Raw genomic sequence first — 12,153 nt, 5'->3', positions numbered from 1 at the left:
TCTTGACAACTCGCCTGTGTACTGTAACAGCGGTATCCCGTTCCATCCTGGAAAGTGATGGAGCATGGGGGAGCGCTCCTCCCAACCCCATAGGCTGATGATCCCATCCTGATCTGGCATGGGCCCAGGCGCCTCGCCTCCCTCTCCTCCTCCCATCTGGGATGAAGTCCTGTCCATCACTCTAGGCCGGCTTTTAAAGCTGTCTACCAGGAATCATGGGCTGAGGCTACTCCACGCTTTTCCTGTTTTAGGAGACTCTGCGAGCAGTGGCTGTGCTTGGCCGGCTGTCTGGCTAGCTAACAACCACTGGTTTTCGTTAACCCTCCTATTATGTTCGTTTTATTTTTACTAGTTTTGTGTTCCCGGTCAAAAATGACCGCTACATTATAACTTGTTACAAATCCATAGTAACACACATATTATCATGTAATGTTGTGATATACCTTTGTATCAACTTGTGTTTTATTGGATATAACCAGTGTTGTACTTCCATTTGCTATTTATGGCCTGCAGGTCTCACTGACCTGAGCTCATGGAAGTCAGAAAGGGGAAGATTCTATTGGGGAATGGTCTCACTGCTTATATGTCTGGCTCTGCCCCGTCCTTCTCCTCGTGTAGGGTGGCTGTTGTCTCAGTACTTTGGTTTAAGGCTGACTCATTGAACACACAAAGGGCCGTCAAGTTGGACTGACCCATAGATGCCTGGGTGAGCTTTTCAAAATGGATGCCTGTCTGGATGACTCTTTGGGTGTGCGTGTGTGTGTGCGTGTGTGTGAACGAGACAGAGAGCAAACCTATGTGGGTGTTTATGTGTCATAACAGACAGCTCTGATCCCGGAGGACATCAGGTTCCACTTCATGTCTTTTCTGCGGTTTAAAGACTAAAGAGCCCTGCTGCTTCCCTCTGAGCTCATTTGGCAATTAGACGCCCTCCTGGAAAATTAGAAAAGGAAAATCACTTCCACCGCAACACGCATCAAATGAATCTCTCTCACTTTTTCTAGCTCTCCCTGTGATGCTTTCTGCTTCAGCACTTGCTCAGCATGGAGTCATTTTGAAAGTGAATTTCAGGGAACCGGTTCTCCATGATGATGACTCACAAGGCAGTGTTTAAGCATTATTCAGGCATCTTGCTGCACTTCACAAACATGACCTCTAAGTAACCTGATATTTCTCTGCCTTTCTATCAATATATATATATATATATCTATTTTCTACTTAAATGATGACAATTTCAGACCATTGTGCATCACTGCTCTCAGTCCTATTTGAACTGACAGAGTAGCAACAAACACTCAGCACTGAACTTAGCAGAACAAATGACACCCTCAGTCTGACCCCTTAAATCCCTTCTTTTCCAAAGAGACCAACTCCTCTGGAGACTGGCCAAGATAGTTCCACACCAAAGGCTTGTCGGTCATTATCTTTTCAACGCCACAACTTATAAAAGCAGCCTTGATTGCCGGCTATTACAGTTTAAGATAACAGGGAGATTTTCAGCCCAAGGCTTTTTTAAAAAATGAAAAAAAAAAAAAGTTTTGCTTTTAAAGGAGATATTCTGCTTCGTATGTCCTTTTAGAAACTCCAGTGTGAGTTTTCTGGGGCCCTCTGTTTACCTCACCAGAGGGAAATCCCAGAAAAGTGCACAAGCGTGTAGGGAAACATTCACAAGCCCCCTGCTACACTTCAGAATTGAGTGTCTGCAAATGTTTTCTTCACATGGAGATATGACAATAAACATCAGCCTCCTGACGAATGTGAGGGCTGTAGAAATCCCAAAAACAATATGGCCCCAGGGCTCGGAGCCAAAGAAAGCCCATGGAGGATACAGTGCCTGAATTGTGATGTAAATAATATGTGAAATCGTGGAGAAAAAAAAACGGAAGCACACACTCTGGGAATCATGGGAAGCCCCATATGGAGATGCCACTATGGTGTCTGTTATCCTCATGCTGCTCACATATTCTATAACTCTAAGGAATATTCCCTCTCAAATCAGAATGAGGAAAAGATCCTGCTCATCCGTGCTGGGTCCGCCACGCCTACTTGCTTGCACTGGCTGCACCAGCTGTGCTCTTGTGTGTCTTTCCCTCTGCTGGCCTGTAGGTGGGGCTGTGTGGAACTCTCAGGTGCAGGCTGATAAGAGGATGATACAGAGGCATATTATAAGTAAGTTTAAGTATATATACTCTTTTGATCCCGTGAGGGAAATTTGGTGTCCGCATTTATCCCAATCCGTGAAACTCAGCACACAGTGAAGTGAAGCACACACTAATCCCGGCGCAGTGAGCTGCATGCAACAGCGGCGCTCAGGGAGCAGGGAGGGGTTAGGTGCCTTGCTCAAGGGCACTTCAGCCGTGCCTACTGGTCGGGGTACAAACCGGCAACCCTCCGGTTACAAGTCCGAAGTGCTAACCAGTAGGCCACAGCTGCTTTAAAGAAGCCTGGGCTTATGGCTGGCAGTTCTCCTTTGCTACAAAAGGCTGACGGTTCCCCATTGTTTTCTTACTCCTTTTGCACACCATATCCATATGCTGACATGTCACTCCACCCTTGATCCAAATGGTCCTGACAAAAGCATTATATTAATCATTAATGAATAGGACACATTCTACCGCATCTGGCAGTATAACAATAACTGTCTGGAATTAACATCTAATGTATGCCACATGCTGAGAAGAAGTCAACGTAACAGGCTTTTCTTCTTCTTTCCTGTGAGATCCTATTAAGTCAGTCAAAGGCAAAGGTGTTGACATGTCTTCCCAGCCATGCCACTGCTGCGGCTTCTCCATTAGCTGAATGTGCGGGGACAGCTGTATCCTCTGTGTCAGTCAGCGCCGTGGAGGTGGGCAGATGTGCTCATGGAGGCACGTCAGCAGCAAGTCCCCTCCTGGATGTGGGTGCTTTAGTATGGGCCACACAGCCCGTGGTGATCAACATGACTTTCATCAAATGATGTGTGGGAGAGATCCTCTACAAATTGCATTACTCTCTCCTTCATAGCCCCTTTCTTATCCTATCATTTATATTAGCTACCTGGCACTGAAAAATTCAGTTGATCAAATCCAATAATCACACGATCACTACACAATACAAATATAGTGGATTTTTAAAACATTTTTTAAGGTCAATCAGCAGTGATTTCAAGCCTAAGAGATGTGCAGTGCTGTGTGTCTAAGCATATACAAATTGACCTTGCCGTCGCTTTGGTCAACAGCAATGCTGACGTGAGATTGGCTTCCAGATGATCCATACTTTTAGAGCACAGAGCAATCAGCAGCAGCGCTGCTCTGGTCAGCAGCAGTGGTCCTATTACTGACTGCAACAAGCAGAGGCACTGAGCATCACACAGGAAGACAAGTAATTCCCACTCCAGCTCTGACCTACAAATGCCAGCATCAGCACTGCTAAGGCCCAGAGAGAGAGAGGGAGAGAGAGAGAGTGGAATAGGTAGAGAGACATGGGAGATGGAGGGCAAAAGGAAAGAGTGATAGAGAGAGGGATGGAAAGATATGGCCGTGTGTGTGTGTGTGTTTGCATGCATGAGCGAGGGAGAGTGAGAGAGAGATGGACAGAGAGTGGGAGACAGCTGAGATTATGGGAGCATTGCTTCTGCTGTTGCTGAAATCAAGGCTGGCCGGAAGCGCAGAGGAGGATGTGATGTGTTAAGAGCTATGCAGCGTCAAATCCCTTCAGCTCCGGCCCACAATTCCCCTCCCCCATCCATCAAGCAGTGGTGTGTGTGTGTGTGTGTGTGTGTGTGTGTGTGCGTGTGTGTGTGTGTGCGCTGAGGGTAAGGGGGCACTATGCCAGTAACTTCAGGCAATCCTGCTCTTGAAGTGCATATATTCTATCAATGTTTTAGTCTGCTTCTGTACTGTTATTTTGCTTCCTTCATTTGGGCAAGTGGTAGTAGCGCATTAGTGGTAGTGCTGTGCAGTGGTATGTGTTTGGCCATCTTTGCTTGTTTTTTGTATCATCTGATAAATAACCAAACAATCAGGTGTATCTCACCCTGAGGGGATGAGAAAAACTCTCTCTCATCCCCTCCTTCCCTCGTATGCCCCCCTCCCCCTACCCACCCACCCCCATGCACACACACTCACATTCATACACTGATAGAATGAGAGAGACAGGTTGAGAGAGAAAGAGAGAGAAATCGAGGCTCAATGAATTTTCAAGTGGCAAACTGCCAATGAGATGAAAAATCAGATAAAACGCAAAGAATGAACACATTGATTATCCTGGGCAAATCTCTATGAATGCTAACATGTAGAATTAGGTAGGGCTTGCAATAAATGTAGACTCCTGACACAGTGAAATGTTTTAACTGTCCTAAATGCAGAGGAAGAGGAAGGCTACTTGTCCGGACCGTACTTATGTACTAGCGCACATGTAGAGTGCTCACAGGCATGCAGGTAACCAACTATGTAATTCGCAGCGCACCATACAAAGCTTTACATAACCTTGTTCCTCACAATGATAACTTGCCAGTATTGTGACAAGGTGGTGAAGGCTAATCAGTGTTTCCTATCAGGGAAGAGATAAGGCAATTTTTGGTAGATTGTTACTTTTTAAGACCACCTTCTTTACACAACTGAACAGAAAATTTGTTGGAAGTTTCTTTTTATATTATTTAGAAATAATATACTGTAATTGTTAAAATGATGAAAGGCTTTTGAGAGTCTCCTCACCGTGTAACATTCATGCAGCCTTAGTTTCCAAAATCCTAATCAAGGCAAAAGTACACAACCAAATTGTAGAGATGTATTTTTTTTTCTGCCATGCTATTTATGTAACTGTGTTGTCCCTGTATATTCGAATAAAGACCTAGATCCAGGACAGCAGTGGCTTGTTGCATAATTCTGAGTACAGTTTGGAAAAAAAAATCAGGGATTAAAATATAGTCTCCTATGTTGGAATAAAAGAGGTGGAGCTTGCGGGATTGATGAATGAGGGAGACCAGAAAATAAATCCCATTCTGGAGTTTCCCATCAATTCACAGTATCCCCGGCTAGAAATATTTGGAGGGGATGATGCGCTCAGCGCTGGGATTCTGGAAAGTTGACCAAGCATTGACGACGTTCGTCAGATATAATCGTAGACAGAGAAATAACCCTGTTGTGTCATGCATATGTATATTGAATGCATTTATGTAAAAAAAAAAAAATCGACCAATCTTTCATCATAGAAGTGGTGCGCGCACCATCCATTTAATGTGACTGGTGGCAGGTGCAGCTTCTCAGGAGATTAAAGCGCGATTTCAACACAAAATGAATGGAAATCGTTCCCAAACGTTACAGTAATATTAGCATGAATATTTATTTGTGTGCAGTCTGATGAACGTGTGGCCTGTAATACACGGTATAGCCTACTACTGAAAATATCCCGTCGTTGACCCAACTAAGTAACATAGACCCAACTAATAGTGTATGAGTTGGAAAACATAATATTAATGCTTTCCACTGTCCTGTTATGAAATGTACATAGGAGCGCAAATTCCTATAGGCCACTTGAATTCCCTCAGTTCGTTTCCAAGTTCAGAGACAAACCCGCTTTATATCTGAATTCCATCCGAGCAGCCCAAGGCATTGAACGTCAATCATTATCCGGCTATTCAGTAATTAAAGACCAAGGCATTGCACCGGTAAACTTAGGCTACTACCGATCATAGCGGCTACTTCTTGGGTTGGAAGCAGTTGGAATACGTTGCCACAAATAATACCACTGACGTTAAATACATGATTTTTATCAAACCAAACGAAAGAATTGACAAAAATGCACACGAAACTGAGCAGTCACAACGCGATTTATCACTTTCAGCAACATCAAGCATATTCGATAGTTTTCAACCGGATACCATACATCATAACATGATGCTGAAATCGTGACACAGCACTCTAATAACCAGGACATCTCTTTGTAATAGCCATGGCAATGTGTATAAAATCGTCTCAGAAACATTAGCGCCAGCATGAAGTGCACGATAAGGACGCACATTAGCCTTTGATTATTCCAAACGTAGGAAATAGACTACATATCTTTGACAAGCACATGACAAGATATGCCTTTGTTAGGATACATGGGTTATTTGAAGGCAATAGCACCTTTCCCAAGCAATGGAAATGACACATTAAAATCATTAGGTTAATAGGCTACCTTAACAGCGCAGAGCAACTCAGTCTGTGGAGACCGTTGACATGTGAGTGTTTTGTTTGGCGCTTTTTCTTTTGAATAGTCAAAATGTAAACCACTGCCAACGAATACAACTACAGACTAATAACAGGACGTATAAAGGTAGACTACAATGTCTCACTGGAGGTATAGCCTATAGTCACTAAATCTGCGGAGCAGTCTGTGTTGCTCGCATTACTCACCTGCGTTTCTCAGCTTCTTGTTTCTGTAGACCGAGAAAATCACCAAAAGGTTCCCCAGGATATCAACCACTATCGTGAATATCAAGAAGCAGCCCAAAGTTGTAGTGACCCACGGAGGTCTATTCAGAGTTTGCTCGTTAAGGTCCTGCGAAGAACTGTTCAAATAGCTTCCATTTATAATCATTGTATATTCTCACGTAACTTTCCTCTCAGTTAATAAAATAAATGTGCACAGTCTAGTTCCATGAAGTCTAAATGTCAGCGCCGAAGCTGCCGTCAGGTTCCCTGATGCTTCTTCACCTCTCCATGGCGCTGGTAAGTATACTCCCCAGGTTGGCGACCAACTTTATCTATTTACAGTTGAAGTTGCATGTGCATGAGGCTTCACTTTTATGGGTATGTGTGCTCCATCACATTGTTGGTATGTGGCATCTAGCGGCCCTCCCCAACATGTGATTAAATTGAATGCCGTGAATCTCAAGCATGCTGCCGCGCTGTGGCTATGAAGGGAAACTGCGCTCACACGATGCCATGTACAAGCACTCCCCCACAAACACCCGCTAGAAGACTCGATGCTCGCTCATTCACACCTCGCAGCCACTCGCCGTTCTTTTATTCATGTGTTCATTCATCGTTATTTAAAAAATAAAGGAAAAAATCTCTCATGCTTTATTCATTATATGCCATATCCATTCACATATTTTGAAACAACCACATGGCAATACAATGTGATATTAATAACTGTGATAATGTATAAAATATATTATTATTATTATTATTATTATTATTATTATTATTATATGCTGCTGATGAAGGGGAAAAGGAGGAAGATATACAGCAAAATGTACAATATTTACCACATTTACCATACTGTATACTAAAAAAATAAATACAGAGATTGCATGATGGACTACTTACCACCACATTTGTCCTCTATCACATTCGATAAGTGCTGTTTTCTTGCTATTTTTTAGACATCATATGGGACACAACATATGGTGTGTTGTGGCTGTTGCCAGCCAATTGTTTATAGTGGTATTATGTGTCTTTTTTATTTGTGTCTTTTTTATTTGTTTACTGATTACGCATTCTGTACTGTGAATGTGTGTCTCCCGTCTCCCAGTGTCGGTAAAAAAAGTGCCTCGGAACACACAGAAGCAACGCCGACACCGAGTGTATGTTCTGCGCGTGCGCGAGATGTAATACGTTTCCATAACAGCGTGTGATGCCAATGAAACACTCTTTTGGACACGGAATAAATAATGTATTTTTTAGCTAGGTAGCAAATAAGGACTTTGGTTAAACTTGTAAATTGTTGCAAACAAACCTGAAATAACATACGTTCAGCAACTTTGTGGTAATCTACTAGGCTAGTTCTAGCAAAAATATGTTAGGATAGTTGATCAAAATGGGTTCATAACTTACATACTGTAGCTGAATGCAGGGCTAATGGTCATACTAATCAGAAGTAATGTTAAGTCAAGGGCTAGCACTCCACCAATCAGATTGGTCATTGAGGCCGACAGCCACTGGCCGATTCGACATGTCAAATCGGCCAAAATGAACGCTGGCTCCTCCGAGAGGGTCCCAGGTATAGCCTGCTGTGTGTACAGTAGCTGTCTAGAGCCAGTTGTGCTACTGGATCCATACCTAATCTCATCAACCTCACACCTGATCAGGGTCACCCCCAAACACACCCCACATGGGTACTCCCTCCTCTTACACTCACCTTTACAGCCCCCCACCCGCACACACACAACATTACACCCCCCCCCCCCCCCCCAGACACACACACACACACACACACACTCACACACCATTGCACCATACCCCCCAAACACTCACACCATAACCCCCCCCCTCACACACACACACACACACACATACCATTTCATTTCATAAACTTGGCTCCTGCGTTACACGCTATGTCGCTCAACACCTGCATTCTTGACTGGTGGTGTTCCCCAGAGGTCGATCTTGGGGTCACTACATTCAATCTTTCTATGCTCCCACTTACTTAGCCCTGTTGAATAATGACTATGGTCCCCTTGAATCTCTTTGTCAATTGACCAAACTAACAACTGATGTCTCTAATTTACATTGATCTAAATTTCAACAACCACATGGAAGCAATAACTAAATCAGCTTTTTACCACCACAAAACCATCGGCAAACTTAGTCATCTTAAAGGCGCTGTCAGGGATTTCACAGGAAGTCGCGTTTGTTTGTGTTTATGTTTATTTTTAAATTTATTAGCAGACACTTTAGTTAAAAAAAAAAACATACATTATATTTTAACCGAGGACCAAAAGAAACATAGCAGAGAGATAGCTCACCCCTACCTTCAGTATGCCGAGAGAAGTTCCATGCAGGGTTTTATTTTTGTTTGAGGGAAAGGCTGCCCCTACTTTGTTTGTTTCCAGTTTTTTTTTTTTTTTAAAGTGAACTGAATGGGCAGCTAGCGGTCGTGAGAAGAGGATTGCTGAATGTGACAAAAAATATTATGGGCTTGACTTTGCGTAAAATCCCTGACTGCACCTTTACTGTAAGTTAAAACATAATTTAGGAAAAGTCATGAATATTCACAGAAAACTCTGTTGGTGTACGGTCACTAAATGTACACGTAAATTAACTTATTGTATGGCCCCCCATGAACGAAAGTCCACGAAACTTGGCTTGCATTCGGAGGGTGTCATAATGAGCCTACACTTTCACTTTCGTGCAGTTTTGACCATGTCAGCCAGAGATATTGTGATTACAACACCTAATTTTTTGCTTTTTAATTTTAAACTAGGTGGCGCTATACATGAAATGAGTGGTAATGGGATGGGTTGACATGGCCCCTTAAGACCAACATACAAAAAAAGGTGGTCCTCCTAGGCCAGGGGTGGGCAAACTGCGGCCCGCGGGCCGGATCCGGCCCGCCAAGCACTTTCATCCGGCCCGCCAAGCACTTTCATCCGGCCCGCCGAGCATTTCATTTGGTTATCAGGCTGCTCGCTATTTTTTTCCTGCGATAGAGACGACGTTGGTTAGCTTTACTGCAAACTGCTTTTCACTCTCCTTAGAGAACGTTTACAATGTCAATGTAAAAACATCATGTTAAATAGAGATAACATCATGTTAAACTAAGTTAACTCTTAGTTATCTCCTTTGCAGCAGATCTAACGTGAACATTATGCGATCCATTTAATTTGGAAACCGTCTGCACTCACGAGAGGGAGAGAGAGCCGCAGGTTCCAGCTGGCTTGTCATTGTTTATAATTGATATCTCCTTCTTATAAGAAACTTTTAAAAGGAAATCATGAAGGCAACAGTAGTTCCCACTACTGACCATTTAAAAACTGTGAGAGGGCCCAGCCGTAGGTACAGCACTAGCCACAGCGGAGCAAGCAGAAGATCATTGAGAAATAAACGTGAATTAAAGCGACTGTCTTAAAGCGACAGTGCACAGTTTATACATGTGTTAAACAGCATACAATTAGCAGTATTTTTAAGCAATTAATATTTTAAAATAAATATTTTTCATACTAAATTATAGGCTATAAAAAATGTATTTTTTTTATGTGTGTGTCGTGGGAGGAGGGGGGGGTGTTGTTGTGCGGCCCGCCGGCCAATTTTCAAAACCCAATGTGGCCCTTGAGCCAAAAAGTTTGCCCACCCCTGTCCTAGGCCCTATGGTTCTTGAGATATTCACAGAAAACTGTCCGGCCTCCTACAGGCCAGTTGGTGTACAGTAATATAAATCAATTTATTGTATGGTCCCCCATGAACGGAATTCCACGAAACTTGGCGTGCATTCAGAGGGTGTCATAATGATCGTACACTTCCAATTTCGTGCAGTTTTGACCATGTTAGGTCACAGATACCTGCGATTACAACACCTCATTTTTACTTTTTTGTTTTTAACTAGGTGGCGCTATACATGAAATGAGTGGTTATGGAATGGGTTGACATGGCCCCTTAAGATCAACATACAAAAAAAAATGGTCCTCCTAAACCCCACGGTGCTCAAGATATTCACAGAAAACTGTGTCTGCCCTACTCTCCTTTCGCGGGGTCCAGTCCAGCGAGGGGGCTACAGACCAAAACAAAAAACAATGGTTCCATGCTATCCATGTGAGGCTACATGCCCAACAAGTTTCGTGTACCCCAGTCTTTCAGTGTCCCGGGAAAATTGGCCATGCGAAAAAAAAAAAAAAATCTGACTAAACCTATATGAGTGCCGCTTCGCTGCGCGGCGGTCATAATTAGGAGACATAGCACTCAACAAATCCTCCATAGAAATGCAAGGGGTATGGCAATATAGCAATTGTCTACACATATCCCACCACTTCCGCGGCAAAAAAGTCGACATGTGAATACATTGTGCCAATCATGTAGTGTGTTGTGAATACATCTAGTCAATCATGTGTTGTGATCTTGCCGCTGGAGCAAGGTTGGTGTCATGAAGCCTTGCGCACGCACATTTCTGCCCAAATAGATGCCGATAAGTGCCCAAAAACGTTGCAACATGGCCGCCGAGTATAGGGCCTTGCTAAAAGGACTTTGGTATAAGTGAAAAAAGAAAATAGACCTAGTCTGGTTGTGCAAGCTAGCCGGAAAGTTTCATACAATTAGTCATAGCACTTTTTTTTCTGATCAAGTGATAAATTGATAGCTACACCTCCATAATCTAAATGTGGAGCTGATATCATGTCCGTTTATATTTTAAGTTTAGGTTGGTGCAGGAGATGTTCAATAAAACTATAGGCCTAGTAAATTACCACTGAAAGTGAAAATGATCTTAACTAGATGTGTCATACTGTAGGTCTGTGTCAGGTGTCTGTGATAGTGGTGTGCGAGTCAACAGTGCATAGCTTATTTAATAGAATATTAAATTGCTTCAATTGGCCATCAGATAAGCACTTTGGGCACTGAAACGCATCCAAGGGCATATAAAAATCGTTTAGAGTCAGTGAGAAAAGAAACAAGGATAGAGTAAGTTAGGCTATTTTGAGATCTATAAAGAAAAAATATAACCCTGTCGAAATAAAGCAGTATCCTGTGAGCAATATGCGGGTGGAGACGGCCTATAGGCTACTGCTACATGAAAGTTTTAAAATTCTGTGATCCTGGTAGTTTGATCTTAGTGAAACCAAACCTCAATGCATGTTTCATTTGTTTTATGACTTATCACGGTCCTCAACTGCCTTACCACAATGCAATAGCAACCTTGATACACCAAAGTGCCATAATTGCTCTCAGGACCTGGTATAGACCTTAATTTTGCCTTTGGTCATAGTTTGGACTCAACAGTGCTAAACATAGCACAGGGGAGAAAGCCCAATAAGAACATGTGACTGTCTTGCTATCGCACTCTTCCAAACATACACATGTACTCTTATACAATCTCTCTCACTGAACCAGCCACATATGGATGTACAAGAACACACTCTTTCTCTTCCTCCCACTTACATCCACAGACAGACACACACACTGCCCAGTCCCAGCGGAGCTGTACGACATTCTCTCAGACATTGAGAATGGTTTTCAGTGAGCCTTTCACAAAGAGACCCTGCTGCTTTATTGCAACTTTGATGTGGATCCAAGTCACTAATGGGCACGGTGTGGTGAAAACAGCTTACTTGGGATATTAGTCTGGGTCCTCGCCATCCTGAATCTCTCTTTACTCTTGTGTCTATCTCTTCTCCTTTGCTTGCTCTCCTCACGACTCAAATTGTACTATAGAATAATAAGAACATATTATGTTCTTCCTCACCTCACCAGCTTGCTT

At 43.0% G+C, this 12,153-nt stretch overlaps 1 protein-coding gene across 1 annotated transcript in view; it reads right to left on the bottom strand.

The window, feature by feature from the left end:
- Positions 1–6,722, bottom strand: part of mtnr1aa (melatonin receptor 1A a) — a 37,485-nt gene extending 30,763 nt beyond the window's left edge. The window contains exon 1 of the mRNA XM_042111177.1: positions 6,378–6,722. Coding sequence (XP_041967111.1) covers positions 6,378–6,561 — 184 coding nt within the window. The 5' untranslated portion in view covers positions 6,562–6,722. The remainder of the gene's footprint in view (positions 1–6,377) is intronic.
- Between the last annotated feature and the right edge of the window lie 5,431 nt (positions 6,723–12,153).

This window comes from Alosa sapidissima, chromosome 1 (assembly GCF_018492685.1).
Source record: "Alosa sapidissima isolate fAloSap1 chromosome 1, fAloSap1.pri, whole genome shotgun sequence".
Lineage (NCBI taxonomy): Eukaryota > Metazoa > Chordata > Actinopteri > Clupeiformes > Clupeidae > Alosa > Alosa sapidissima.
The sequence above is the reverse complement of the archived record's forward strand: the minus strand, read 5'-3'. Positions and strand labels throughout refer to the sequence as shown.